Source organism: Helicoverpa zea, chromosome 5, assembly GCF_022581195.2.
Source record: "Helicoverpa zea isolate HzStark_Cry1AcR chromosome 5, ilHelZeax1.1, whole genome shotgun sequence".
Taxonomy (NCBI): Eukaryota; Metazoa; Arthropoda; class Insecta; order Lepidoptera; family Noctuidae; genus Helicoverpa; species Helicoverpa zea.
In genome coordinates, this window is record NC_061456.1 from 1859294 (window position 1) to 1875004 (window position 15711).

The following is a 15711-nucleotide window of genomic DNA, read 5'->3' on the forward strand; positions in this document are numbered from 1 at the left end:
TGAACTATCAAGGATAACCGCTTAGACAATATTGCTCAGACAATGGGCTAGCCATTTCATTAGTGTCGATTTATTAGCTGGCTTTATTTCTTACTGTTTTACGACTATCTAGCCAGTATAATGAATTGCCTAGGCAGTTTCTACTGTCGGGCAGTTGTGAAACACCCTTTATGAGTATTGTAGCACCCTATAGGTAGTAATTGTGCTATTATTATGAATGGTTTAGCTGTTCAAATGATTTTTATTGGTTCCACTAAAACTACGTCTATAATATGAAGGAAAGTCTTTATCTAAAGTATCTATTTGTCAACAAGCTGTTAATATTTCTGCTAAGGCTTTCTAGACAATATGTTGGCTTAGTAAAAACACTTTTAAGATTGTAATTAAATGAGTTTTCTTTAGGCTGCTGAATGCTTTTTGCAGAATCTTTCAGTAAGTACCTATGCTGTAATGATAGTGTGTGTATGTTTAATAAATAAATAAATGCTCGGGGTTTTGAAAGTCGCGAAGTAGAAAGTTTGCATTGCATTGAAATTTGTTATTACTTTACTTTTTACTTTTCTACAATAGCCAAAGTCCTAAAATGCCTTGGTACAAAGCTTTGTATTTTTTTTAATTTGCTGCAGCCAGTTTTAACATCAATGTACAATGAATTACATAAGAACAACCAATACCGATACCGCTACAAACATACCCATCAAAGGAGATCATAAGTCAGAAATAGACACAGGAATGTATAAAACTTTAATCGATATTACATCTGGTTGCTTTCGACTGTGGCCAGTCTAAAACTGTACAATTTTGATCTTCGTGGTATAACGAACTGATAAATAAATGAAATTATATAAATCAAACCATCAATTAATTAAATATTTTTTATTTCAATACATAAAAGAGTTTTTAGTTTTGGACGGAATGAAAATTAGCCTTTGTGGCAAGCTGATTAGTTCTGTAAAAACTATTGTAGGTGCTTAGTTATACATATTAGAACTTTCTGCATAATGTAGTAAAATATTAGGCACGTACCTACATGTAGGCACTAAACTGCAGCATTACTGAATAAAGTGTTACAGGAATTCACAAATGCATGTCCTCAAATATGAAATGATAAGATTATGATAATCCTGAGCGGATTATCGAAAGTTTTTCTCCGAAATTATATTACGCAATATTCATGGAAGCAATATACAAATGCTTCCAAAAATGCAAGGATACTGAAATCGCAATCCACAATCTATGTCAATCATATTTGAATGAACTAAATGAACGGAATGAACTAAATCCATTGAATGTAAAGCAGTATCGTTTGGAAAGTAATTACCATATTTATTAAGTTACTAGCTTCTGCCAGCAGTTTCACCCGCATCCCGTGGGAACTACTTCCCGTACCGGGATAAAAAAGTAGCCTATAGCCTTCCTCGATAAATGGGCTATCTAACACTGAAAGAAATTTTCAAATCGGACCAGTAGTTCCTGAGATTAGCGCGTTCAAACAAACAAACAAACAAACTCTTCAGCTTTACAATATTAGTATAGATTAAGATTCGACCACATTATAAAGTTTTGATGGCCGTTACAAAATTATTATGTGATCTACTTAAGTTTGTACTTAATGGCTCTTCTTGTTAATTATGGCTTTTAGATCTCGGGGGATTGGGTTCGTAGTCCGTTTGATGAATTTTAAGTTGATATTATATTTTTAGCAAAATAACGGAGATTTATTTTAAGACTAACCTAGATACAATCGAATAAATTATTTTAAGTGTATTTTTATAATGTTTTGTGTGTCTGTTAATTGGCACTAATTAATAAATCTTTCGACTAACACTCCTTTAAGTAAGATTAATTATGAATGATAGAAGATTTCGACTTTCGAACTTTTATACAATAAGTACTAGTTTATTTTCTTTATCTCGTAAGTGTATTCTCGAGAGAATTTAATAATGATGCCCAATAGACCTTATATGTAAGTCGTTGGTTTTTAAACTTTATTCATTTGAGAGGTCTAGAGGACACAAAGAAATTGTTTTAACAAATGCAGACGATGAAGCCCGTTGTAACAAAGCTTGTAGTTTATAAAAAAAGTTTGCATAGTTCCCATCAAACGTATTTGCCTATCATAACATGTCCGTGCTTGTGACCGATATCCTTCACCTCCGTCGCCGTTTATCCGTCATTCGCGAACATAATTATGTCCACTTAATAAAGAATACTAATTTCCTATTACAAGTTAGTATTAAAATGCTTACCGTGCAAGCGAAGAGCGCATTCTGCCACGTGGCTTTCTCCTCACTGAAGAAGTAGCAGCTGTGGCCCAGTCGGATGAACTTCGGTGGACATACGTATGACATCTTAGTGTTGTTTCTCTGCCCCTCCACGCCTTTACCTGTAAGGATGAGTGACGTTAGATTTGGAAAACAATTGGGGATCGCCTGTCAAATGTGGGCTTGGTTTGAAATAAGAATGCAAGTGTTGTTTTGGGGAGCTGTGTGGTTTTAATCAATGTTATATGTGCTGAGAACGTACGCTTTACTCACGAGTGAATTTGTAACTAAAAACATTGGGCCAGTCAAATGAATTTCGTGAAGTTGTGCGTATCAGTTATTAAGGTCGATATTACATCGATGAAAGATCGTGGTCGCTTTTTAACTTTCATAAGTAATCAACATCATTCTCCTTACATACAGTAAATACTCAATAATTTGCTTTTGGTATGGTTTGGCTGGCACATATTTGAACCAGATTTTTGGCAGGTGGAATATTCTGAGGTCTATACCCTAACACTAGAGTTTTTATAAAAATGCCTTGTCTTAGAAAATATGAGGAGAAATAATGAACATCTTACTTTCCTTCACTTGACTTAACTTTCAAACTATCTTCTACAAAACTTCAATAGAGTTTCAAATAAGCTGTTAGGTGCGGTTTTAACTGCGCGATATAATTACCAGTTCTACTCACACTAACTTCTGAAGTTAGTTCAAATGGGAATCTATTTCATGCATGGAGTATCGTTAACTGCGAAATGAGATAACTTTATATTTAAAAAGGTTTAATATTGCAGTCATTTGTTGCAGAGTTCGGATAGTATTGAGGTAGTTGAGTGCAGTTATTTTTGTTATAGAAATGAAGGAAATTGAACAAGAGAAATGCTCAGTGAAAGTCACTAATTTACGAAAGCTTACTTATACATTAAGTGGTAATACTCTTAGGGAACTACACTAAACACTTTATGCGCTGAACATAGGCTATGTTTTATTCCGGTTCCTCTACAAGAATATTACGGGTACGGGAAGAAGTTTATCCGGAATGCGGGTAAAACCGCGTGACACAGCTAGAGCAGGTGTAATACTTTATATGGTTGCATTATGTTACCAAATTTTAATGAAACAGTACTTGTTTACCTCAAAACCATTAAACATGTTAGATATTGTAAGCTATTTTGTTATCTGCCCGGATCCTTGGGTCATTGCAATAAGTTACGTGCTATTTCCGCGAATTCACTCTGAACTTCGTATTAATTTTCATTGGAAATTCCTCATTTCACCCGATAAGCTTAATGTAGGGCTTATCACATGTAGGTAATGTTATAAGTACGATAACGGAATATTATTAAATTCCTCTGATGTAGGCTACATTGTTATTTTGCGAGTGTAGTCTTCTTACAATTGAAAAAAAAGGGTTTTTACATGTTATTATTCTTGAAGCTTTTCCGGAGTTTACTAATCAAATAATGTATAGATCTTTAAAGAAATGCCATAATATATACATATTAATGGCCTTCCAAAGGACAATATTCTATGTGAATGTCTTTTTCATAATATAGGGTCATTGTAAAAATCCTACCTACGTGTATTTGAAACGGCTGAAAAATTATCTTTCCTAACTACTTTACATACCAACACAGCCAGATTTATTTCCATACATATTTATATCATTAGGAAGGAATATACATTCCGATCGCAGTTTCGTACAAAAACAAAAACAAATCGTGGAATAACAAATAGTCTAAACAAACCATCCGTCTGGTTTTCAACCTTGGTCGAGAACTTGAGCGCGAATTTAAAACACCCACTGGAATGTAAACTTATGTAACTTACTTAAGTTATAGTTTTTGATGTTAGATAAGAGTAACAATGGTACTTATATCTGTCAATGGCTGTCGTGTTACTGTCAATTATTTGTCAGTATGCTCCCGAAATGGTAGTCATTGGCAGTCGTTACGGGTAGTCAGAAGCCAGTAAGTCTGACACCAGTCTAACCAAGGGGTATTGTGTTGCCCGGGTAACTGGGATGAGGGGGTCAGACAGGGCAGTCGCTCCTTGTAAAGCACTAGTACCCAGCTACATCCGGTTAGACTGGAAGCCGACCCTAACATAGTTGGGAAAAAGGCTCGGAGGATGATGATGACTCCCGAAATGGTAGTCAAATTATGGAAGGATTTGGATGACAGAGTATGTTTCACATTTTACGTAGCTTTACATGCCAATTAATTTTGAAAAGCTATGTGTCATGTTTTTATAGATTTATGAGTTTCTTTGAATGAGCTAATCCCAGGAATTGAGACCAATTTGAAAAAAAATAATTAGATAGCTCATTTATCAAGGAAGGCTAAAGGCTCCATTTTATCCAGGTGGTAGTTTCCACCCGTAGTGCGTAGAGCTCAGGTCCTACGTGGGAATGTGATCTGCTCTCGTCAGCTCCTTATTCACATGAAGCTAGGCACATGAAAATGTTTAATTCACGTCACAGTGTAATTTCCATAAAAATAATGCACTAAAACCGAACGCCACAGTTCTGGGTACTAGAATACATTTTGACCTCGTCTAAAATGGGACCAGCGCTAAAATTCTAATGTTTAACTAAAATAGATGTCTCGTTTAGCTTTATGTCGTAAAGCCGGTGTACACTGGTTAGACGGAAACCGAGAGTTATTGCGGAAGCTTGTGACCTAGACTCGTTCTAGTGTTTTGTCTACAATTCTAGATCTGTGTTCTCGTTTTTGTAATTGGAATATTATGCATATTTTGTTTTTTTTTTGCCTTGTGGTGGCAGTTTCATTGGTTTTTATCTGAGACTGCATTCTCTTTTTGAAGTTTTTAAAATTAAAATGCTGGGAGCGTAAAGTAATGCAACGGTCATGAGGCATGACAGTGACTGAATAAGATAAAATTTTTGGGTTTAGTTTTTATATTGCAGAAAGAAAAATCATATTCTATCTCTTAACAATCTTTTACAGACTGATATTGAGAAGTACTTTTCTGTGTAATAAATGGCATTAGTTTCCTTTTCTAATTAAATCAACGACAAATTCGGTTACAATACTTCGGTTACTCAATATCAGTTACTTAGTTGAAAGAAATCAGGCACTATTCTTACCTACCTAGATATTTGAAGATACAGATTAGTGTTAAAATAAGAAAAATATAGTAAAATACTCACATTGCGACCAAAATACGATGAACATAACAGCAGCGATGGCCGCGACCTTCCCTCTCCGTTCTTTGGCTTCCATTTTATTTAACTTCACTTCAGTTCAACACAAACACACAGAAACCAACACTTTTCACTATAATGTTCTACACGAATCCATATTCAAACATGAATAAAGAAAAACTATTCAAATTATGTCATTCCGATAGATCACTCGATTTCGTTTTTCGTTTCGAACTTGGAAAATGTCACCTGAAACAAAAGAAAGATATATATAAAATTTGGAACATTACAAATGTTTTGTTTTATGCAAATTCTTTGTTCAAATAGAAATGTGTGCTGTCTTATCAGTTTATCGGGCCTATCTTAAATTCTTGGATTGTCGCGCATACGTCAAAATAACACAATAAAATCATATGCATTTTTATTCACATTTGATAATGTCACCTAATTCGCATGAATTTTGATAATTTAAAACACATTAGAAGTAAACTTTTAAGCAAAATAAAAAAAAAATACATAGAAAAATACCAGTTGAAAATTATTATTTTAATTGCTCATTTTCACAATACCTTATTAAACTATTTTGCTATCGGAACTCTTACGTCACAAAACCTTATCTTAATTAGTACTTATTATTTAATATTAACAATAAACCCTAATCACCAAGTACACTGGTTCTCGTTACAGTTAATATTACTGACTAATTATGCGTCGTTGCTAACACCTGGTGGACTTACACTTATGTGCTTAGTAATCAAATGTATGTGGTATGCATGTGTTCATGTTACAGGCAATGACCCGAGATATACCTATAACATTTGTATTAGAGAGTTATTGAAGGCATATCATTCATTCATTAAAGATTGAATTGTTAAAATGTGAATTATAACAGTAACTTTCAAAAGTTGATAAATTGAACTATAGGTACCAAATGGCCGAACTATAAAACTATAATATCCCAAACCCTTCATAAAATGTTTAACTGGTAATTCATTTATGATCGTATACATATAGCATCTACTATCCAGGAAATATCTGATACTTTTTACTGAAATGCAAGGAGAAGGCACCTATTTCTGAAGTTTACGCTCTGTCGTTTAATTGACAAAACCGACTAACATTTCATGTTTTAATATTATAATTTAAAAATGATTCAAGCAAGAAGATATTTTTTTAATCCCAATAAACGAATAATTCATCAAGAAAAAAAACAAAATAAAACTACTATGAACCCAGTTTAAACATCCCCTAGAGAAATATACGTTTCATTTCACTCTTTGCGAAAAAAATGGGATCAAATTAAACCCAGTCTAGGTCGACATAAAAGGTAGAAAAAAACGGTTAATTGAAATCGTGGAAGTTATTCAGAGAATGTAAGTATAATACCTAGTTCTTTTACGAGTTTTATCTAGATTTCGTTCATGAAAACGGTGTTACTGCCTAGCTAATTACTTTCCTTGTGTTAATTAATGTTTTTGTAGTGTGAGAGAATTTTGTTGCGCGGCCCATGTGGATCGAAAATGCCTTTGAGAAATAATTTTGAGTTGTTTTATTGGCGTATCTGGTCTATCAATGTAAAACTTAAAAAATACAAGAGTTTTTAATTAATGAAAAATATTAAGTTCAATGTTTCTACGTACGTCGATTCTATAACATTCAGACAACAACTCGCATTTCACTTCGCTATTCACTCTCACTTCACATTCGGTTCAAAACGTTCTAAAAGTCATCTCATACTTTATCTGTCAAAATCTCGAGTTTAATTTAGTTCAACTCGCAAACACGCTCGCAAGAGTAGCGCTAGTGTAGTAACTCACGGCGGATTCAGATGCGAAGTTTAGAGTGAAGTCTTATAGAATCACACTGAAGTAATCTTGCAAACCGTAGATTTAGATAATGATTCCGTTCCAATTTTGTGCGAAATCGTTTTTTTTCAATTTCATGAACCAAACAGCATCTGCTCATCCGTATTAAATCCTAGAATAATCTAATTTTAATAATCTAATAAAGAAATTCCTAATAGGAAGATTCATTATTTCAGACCGCCTCCGCCCACGCGGTTTTGTCACGTTTACGAAGCTAACTGACCCAGTGGGCTCGTTTCATAACTGTTACATGTTTAATGGTTAGCACTAGATAATTATAGACACCCTAACACATTCCTACAATGAATAATTGTAATGAAAACTAAGCTAAGTTCATTGAAATTGATATATTTTAGCTCTGAAAAAAAAACCTATGCAAGAATGCTCGAAAAATGAGATTCTAATAATTATAGACCTACAAATTTCAGCTTTCTTATAGAGGAACTCCATGTTTTTTTAGAAAGTTGGCAAACTACGGCAAATAATTTACCTATTGTCTGTCAAGTCTTCATTTAGTAGTTACCTAGAATAATATACTTACCTATAAGCATTTTTGTTTAAGCTTCGGAATTAACAAAGAAATATTTCACGAGTAAACAAAACAGCACTACATTTTCTTATAATAATAGTACGTATCAAAGTAGGTAGCGGTTTAGTGGATTTATCAAAAATTTGTGATAAAACAGTAGTATAAAATTAAAATATTAAAATAAATGCTCCGAGTTCACACTCGCTATCATTTGCATTCGTAAAGGTCTGGTCCCGAGGTTAAATCATATCACCATTAAATTGCAATTTGCTTTGATGTCACCGCCGGCGCCGTGCTTTAGATTACACTTTAGACTTCAATATCTCTCCGATGAAAATATACTTATCTATATTTATATTATAAAGAGGTAAAATGAGTTTGTATGTCAAGGGTGAGAACCCAGACATTGCGGGTCAGTTTTCGGAAATAATTATAATAAGAGCACTTTTAAACCTTGTGAATTTTGATTGATGATGCCGCTAGTGACCGAATAATAATTTAATTAAAAAAGTATCCTGTAAGTTTTGTATGTCCGTTGTTGTCTCTAAAACCACTAGACCGATTTCAGTGAGAGAAAAGATTCACCTACTTAAAGTTGAATGCCATCATCACAGGTGTATATCAAAAGTTAAGGTAAATGAGTCTAGACCTTCACAGCTATAACATAACATATTATTATTGCATTAAACTAATGACTTGTAACTCATTAATCAATTGGCTAGACAAATGTTTGTTGACAAGCATCTATTAATATTTTATCATCGTGTATTTTTCAGTAATTAATTCTTTCTAATTATACGATATTCATCTTAAATGCTTGATGGATATTAATGCTAGTTGTAAATTTTATAATAGTCTAGATTAAGATAATGGCTAACCTCTGTAGTTATGTAGGTATTAATGTAAATGACTTAATGACTACTAGTTTGCTTTGATGGTTTTGCTAATAAGTGTAGTTTTAATTGAATAATTGATGAAGTTTTGCTGTATGGAGTTAAGTGCATAATATAAAGACTACATCTTGGTTTAGATCAGAAAATCTTACAGATCATTATTCTGGATGTCGGAATATCTTATGGCCTATTTTTATTCAAAAATATTTGGTTTAAAATATATCCGAAATTCGGCTAGTAATCACATATTTTACAAAGTCGGATGAATGAAATAATTTCAAGCGAAGATGACATTAACAAATGTTCATTTAATCGGTAGTTTAAGGTTGAAAAATCTTTTATCTCTTCAAGAACTTGTACGTAACGTAACAAAATGCAGACGATATAATGCCACTTAAGTGTCTATATTTTCCAAGAAAAATATTGTTATTATATGATACTGAATGTACTATTGAAGACTTTCAGTCCATACTTGGTAAAGGCTATACAGAAAGTAAACTCGTATGCATTGTATCTACAGAACCATGATATTGTCTAGCCCTTTGTTCCAACGTTTCTAAGGAATATAATTTACTTTAGACTTTCTAAGAGAAATGCTCTATTACGAGCTAGGTTTGTGTAGTCTTACGCCTATAATGTATAGTCTTATTTTACTGTCAAAGTGCACCATAAATCATTGGTCTAGGGTTGTCTACGCCGATTTCTATTAAATTGATACGCTTTGAAATTGATGGATGTCATTTATTGTGGAAGAATTATGTTTTCACAGCTTTTCTTTTAGGAAACAAGTGAATTTTAATAGTAATTCATGTTTTTTAGGTCTTTTGGGTTTTCATTATGTAAATGTAAATGTATTTAACAGTTTAATCACCTAGATTTATGAACGTTAAGCAACCTCTCGGGGGAAATCCTAGATAATATTATTATAGTTTTTCTTAAACGAATAGTTATAGTGACAACCCTTATAGGCACACAATTTCGCTAGATAGCTCGTGACCACCGACCGTCATGGTACGTTATGTGAAACTGCGAATCACTTGCACATTTGTTTTGGGTCAGATTTTTTTTTTTTTATTAATTTTTATAAAATACCAATGGTTATGTTTACCAAAATAAAATATCATCCTAGTTATCCTTGATCCACATTCATCAGAGTGATCAACATTCATTTTGGAAAGTTTCGATATTTATTTGAAAGTGTAAGATTGTTCGAAACAGTTTCTGCACCATTTACAGGCTCCATGCACATGTGAGGATTTTGGTGAGTACAACTAACTCTCCTCTCCATCCACAGGAGGGTTCATTTGACAATTTCCCATAGGACAAAAACACCACAGATTCTTAACTCCATAGTTAAAAGAAACAGGTATGTTAGCTATCAATTACAATATTTCACAGGTGGCTGATTAGCTGATGCAGTGGTTTGAGTCCTTCGTGTAACCCGACGCGAGTGAACCGCGCTGTGGTGAGCTTTTGTTTAAGTAGATTTTTTATAATTAGAAATAGGTGTTTATACTTTCAAATGGTATTTTCTATTTATGGATTGTACTAGCTGTTTTCCGCGGTTGAACCTGTATTTTTATTCAGGATTTTTTTTTTTTTATATACAGCCTTAGTTTAAGTTCATGAAGATGCGGTTATTAATTGTAAGTTTTAAATATGATGGTTAACCCTTATTATTTTTGCGACTTCTCTTGTTATTGGGAAGTTATGGCTGTTTTTTTTTGTTATTTGCAAATCTGTAGGTCTCAAAAATAAACTGAAAAAATCCTTTTTAGCAACCGTACTTATGTAACAGATAATCTGAGGTTAGATTTTCTTCGGCATTATTCCAAGAAACATTGCCTAATAAATAATTTAATGTATGACGTAAGATTCTCAAAAAGGATAAGACAACATTAGATTTATAATAACAAAGCGATTTATATGTAACAGTTGTTCATACCATTAGGAGCACTTGATAGTCATACGTCTGAAGTAAGCTTGGGCTTAAGTACATGAATGGGCTTAGAACTAAGCTCGAATTCTAACCGTGAAGGATTTAGTGATATAAGAATAAGAATTACATTCTGTTTTCTTATTGCAATTTGAATTATGGCAATATTTTAATGGCGATAAGGCTGCACACGCACGTCAGACATAGATCATTTTTAGGACGAGTGCGTTGCACTATTGCTGTTAGTGTGTTCTATTTTTGTGTTACAAAAAATCGGCCACCGATTATATATCGGACGTAGCCTAAACCGACTTTAATTTTGCTTTTCTTTTATGTGACAAAATAATGATATATTAACGCCATAATCATGGTATAATCATTAAGATAAGTGCAGTATTATTGAATTAAGACTGTTTACGAAGGGAAGTGACTTAGTAGTGACTTAGTAGTGACGTAGTCACTTTTCTTTGCATTGTACATACTACATTTATGACTTCACCTTCATAGAATTAAATCAAGAATGATGACTTTGTCATAACAGTGATTTATAACGTTCCCGCATTAGTTGTTTCTCTTGCTATAAGTTTATATATGAAATGCCCTTTGGTGATCATTAAGTGATTCTGTTACGGTAGTCCATAACAAATTCACTTCTAAGTTATAATGTAGTTTCAAGTTTTCGCAATTTCTATTCGCAGAATTATACACAGTAACATATTTCGCTTATGTTGGAGCACGTTCGATATTTGTTTTAATATTGTTGAATAGAAACAAAATTGTTATAAGGTATTTTACTTAGAATTTGAGTATTTTGATTATGTTTGGTATTTAGTACAGGTTAACTAACTTAGTTTGGTCCTGTAGCTTGGCAGTGCGATGATGCTTATAAGTATGCATTGAATGACCTCATTTGAATTTGCTCCGTAGTACACCGTAATTTTTTCCGATGTTTTTTTTCTTCATAGACATACTTTTTCCACAAGATTTTTAGGCAGAAGATTGTAACAGGCTTTCAATCAACAGTTCGACCATTTTAACAAGCGCTAGTGTCAGAGTTTTTTCAAATTCGTCCGACAGATTTTAATGATAGGTAGTATGTGAAAAATATACATAGTTAAAAGATAATCTGACTTGACAGATATTTAATTTCATAATAATAACGACCAAAGTAGATTACGATCAAACTTGAAGTCAAATTGATGTAAGCCTCAAAGTCTGTTACTGTTACAGCCTTTTTATCGTCCCACTGCTGGGCTGCGGCGTCCTCTCACACGGAGAAGGATTGAGCATTAATCACCACGCTTGCTCAATGCGGGTTGGTGAGCCTCAAAGTCGTAAAATAATAATTATTTTTACTACTAAGTAAAGCCTTTTTGGCAAAGTAGGTTTATGAGAGTTATAAAATAACGCGTGGGATCAGCACATCCGCTAGTAATTAATAATCATCAAATTATTGCCCAACTAATATTTTGATTGTTTTAATTAGTATTTTTTTGGACATGGTTGTTTTTTATTATCTAAGGCTTAATTTGAAATAAGAATTCATTTGATGATGATCAATGCCCATAAGAATCTATGGGAGTGGTGTTTTTAGTTTGACATTGAAAATGGCTTAAATTGCTTCGCGTGACATAAGCAAAATATGATATTTATAAGTTTAAACTAGTATACAATGAGCTTAAATACCACATAAAATAAGCAAGACCAGAAGATTAAAATTAGGATTATAATATAAACACTTAACATATTTAAATAACAGAAAAATAAATAAAGCACTTATTTAAAAAATCAATATTAGATTGTAAAATACACATTCTATAACAATATAAAAAGTGATTCTAGTCTCTCAGATATTTCGTTTGGGTTGTTAAAACTTAAAAATGTAGCTATATCTAATAATAGTGTACTAGACTACAATATCAATGACTACCGCCTACGCTGACAAATCAGTCATCTGTCAAATAACCACTATAGTCTATGATTACCAGCCGGCAGATCATAGACAAAAAGTGGCCGCAAAAAATAATTGCAACTTTTTTGCCGTCTATGTCGATGACCGACCTATATCATAAACTAGTATTATAAATGAACTACTATTTATAATCTGTAGTTTCAATGTTTTTTTTAATAGATGATAGTAGTTTAGAACTGATACCGTCTTACCACAAAAACTTTTAAACGTCAGTTTATGCCTTGTCTAAAAAAATGTCAAATTCTGACGTTGACATATGGTTCATTTTGCAGCCAAAATTTTATTAGACAAGCGTAAAACAGGGTTTAAAGTTTTTGTAGTAAGGCCCATAATATTTTGATTTGATAGCCAAAGGTCAGCTAGTTTAGCGTCTTTTTTGATAAGTTGTTTTTCAATTAACTGTAATTTATCTAATAAAATATTATCAATAGTAATGGTTTAGTTTGACGATTTATCAAATAAATTTTAAGACGTAAAGTTGATTAATAAAATGTACTCACCAAATTTAAAAAAAAAACACAACTATTTAGAAAAAAAATTAAAGTTGTAAAAAATAAATTAAAAAAAAATGTCGCGAACTAAAAAAAATTAAAACCGAGACCACAAAAAAAAAATGAACAGAAAAAAAATATGTTCCACTTCAGAAATCCCCTATTTCTGTTTGTCAGATCACTCGAGATTGTAACGTCACTTGAAACACTCGAACTCATAGGTGCGCTCGGTCCACGGGTATAAAAGCAACTGCCTCTTCTAGACGTGTTGAGCTGAGATACATCTACGTTGTGCGGATGAAAAAAATAACTACAGTGACACGCATGTATATTTTTGGCTATATTTTTTTGGAAATATTTTGAAGGGGTTAATTTTTTTTGGTAGTTTTTTTCATAATGTCTGTTTAATGTTATTTTGGTACAAGAAAATATTTTTTAAAGTCAAGTATGTAACTACTTTCTTTAAAAAAATTGATTTCGGTTGCATCACTTATTATTGCACTTATATTACATTGTATTGTGTGAGTATTCTGAAAACTCCTCATTTTCCCTTTCGAACTAATTATGTTAATTAAAAATTATAAACATAACGTTATTCATATTTAAAGAATAATGACAGATTCTTTCATGATTTCATAAAGTATCGTTTGCAGTACTTGACCCAATTTTCAAAGTACCATAAAACGTTGATGAGAGCGCTTTTGTACCTTAAAGAAAGTATTTAGTAATTTATTTGCGCGTGTAATCAGTAACAGAATGTATGACTAAAATTACATATTTGATTTGAGTGACAAGTTTCTCTAAGAATCGTCTCATTCATATTTTTTCTTCTTGCTATAAATATTCTGACGTGAATGATGACATGAATGATGATTTGTCATTGAATTAAAGCTGGCACTATCTTAGTACGTTTTGTGTATATATATTTTCAAAGTAATGTAGCACCTCTTTCAAAATTGCCACATTTGAAATAAAGTTAATAAGTTCCTGTTTTACACATTTTCATTAGTGAACATATATTATCTAATCATTGGGAGCCGCTTAATACTATTGACACTCTTTAGCGATATTTCAAGTACTCGGTTAATTTAGAATTAGGCGCCACAGACACACCTTAAGTCAGTAGAAATATAGTGCGAAACCTCACTATCAATTATGTAGAAATTGTTAAAAATAATTTAAAATATAAGTCACGTAACGGGATACTCTCCAACATTACACATCGTCCCTAAAATAAAATTCCTGTGGGCACATGATTTTACACCGTGGTACATGTACCACATATTTACGTACATTTGTACCGTACATCCGATATTACGTGACACGACCTTCAAGGGAACACAGCTTTTATTTTAGGGTCCGTCATAAAATTGTGGGTCATGACGTCATGATGGTGTGAACTTGTAAACACCTCAATGTGGTGTCGGTTTACTTGATGATTTGTTGGCTGGTTAGCTGTGGTTTAACATTTAAGGGCTTGATTTTTGACGAAGATTCTGTTGCGATTAAAAACTTTTTGGTGTACAGGAATGAATATAGAAAGTCCACAAAAGTGTCCGTCTTACCTTATTTAGACAGTTTGCATATAAGTACTTAATTGAAAAAGAGGATGCAAAGAAATGAAGAATGTTCAAAAATTCATTATTCATATACATATTTAAATGAGGCATTATCTACCATCAACGCAGAAATTGATAGAATTTGTTCCATTTACAAGATATTTCCTCTTCCCCACATTTTACACGTCTTATTTCACTTTCCCACACGAGATCTCTCGCAATATTTATGAAAAAATATTGGAGCTCACTTTATTTACATAATAATAAGCTATTTCGTCTACTCACACGGTATGTTGATTTAAGAATTTTATGGAACATTCTTTTAGTGTCTACCGAAAATCATTATATGACTCCTCCCGCTGCAGGTGCAATATTAGGAAGAGTTATGCCCGCTTTCACTAACAATCTCTTAACGTTTTCCTAAGTATAATTTAGAATTTTAAGGGTTCCCCCAATAATAAAGGTTATAAGGGACACTTAAACTTTGGTGAAAATGAAATTCGTATTAAGTGTTCCCTAAATGCTCTAAGGGGATATAAATATTCCCTAAAAGGTGTTTGTTCTCCTGCTGTAATCCTGCTGCCCCAGCTGATCTTAGAATAATAGACCATTTATCGTAAATATGCAAAGCTATAATACCCAATAATACACAATTAGCTTTGCTAAATGACCAGTTAGCACCTAATCACTATTCATTCGATCTAATGGTCGCCTCAAACGGCTGTTTATGCAACATTTCCGAATGTCAAAATTTAAATACCGTCAAATTGATTTATTTGTTTTATACGAGATGTTTGCTGATGCCTCAGTATGTCTTTATCATCTTAAGTGACGTCTAATCAGTGATGATGAAATGATTTATGATGATAAGAATTTCGTGGTCATTGTACTTAGTCATGAGTCCTTGGGCTAGGCACTAGGAAATATTGCGGAGAATTACGATAAAATTTCCCAAGATTTACTTGAGGGTCAAAATATTTCGATTGGGTGACTATAGGTATAATTCAGTAACCGAGAAATAAATGTCCTTTGA

General features: G+C 32.7%; 1 protein-coding gene across 2 annotated transcripts in view; it reads right to left on the reverse strand.

Moving 5' to 3' along the window:
• Positions 1-15711, reverse strand: part of LOC124630171 — a 162900-nt gene that overhangs the window by 63571 nt on the left and 83618 nt on the right. The window contains exons 1-3 of one of the 2 annotated variants that reach the window (XM_047163900.1): positions 13129-13381; positions 5440-5682; positions 2250-2386 (exon numbers count right to left, since the gene is read on the reverse strand). In XM_047163900.1, coding sequence (XP_047019856.1) covers positions 2250-2386; positions 5440-5512 — 210 coding nt within the window. In that variant the 5' untranslated portion in view covers positions 5513-5682; positions 13129-13381. Of the gene's footprint in view, positions 1-2249; positions 2387-5439; positions 5683-13128; positions 13382-15711 lie in introns of those variants that run through there. The other variant, XM_047163899.1, reaches the window with a different exon arrangement.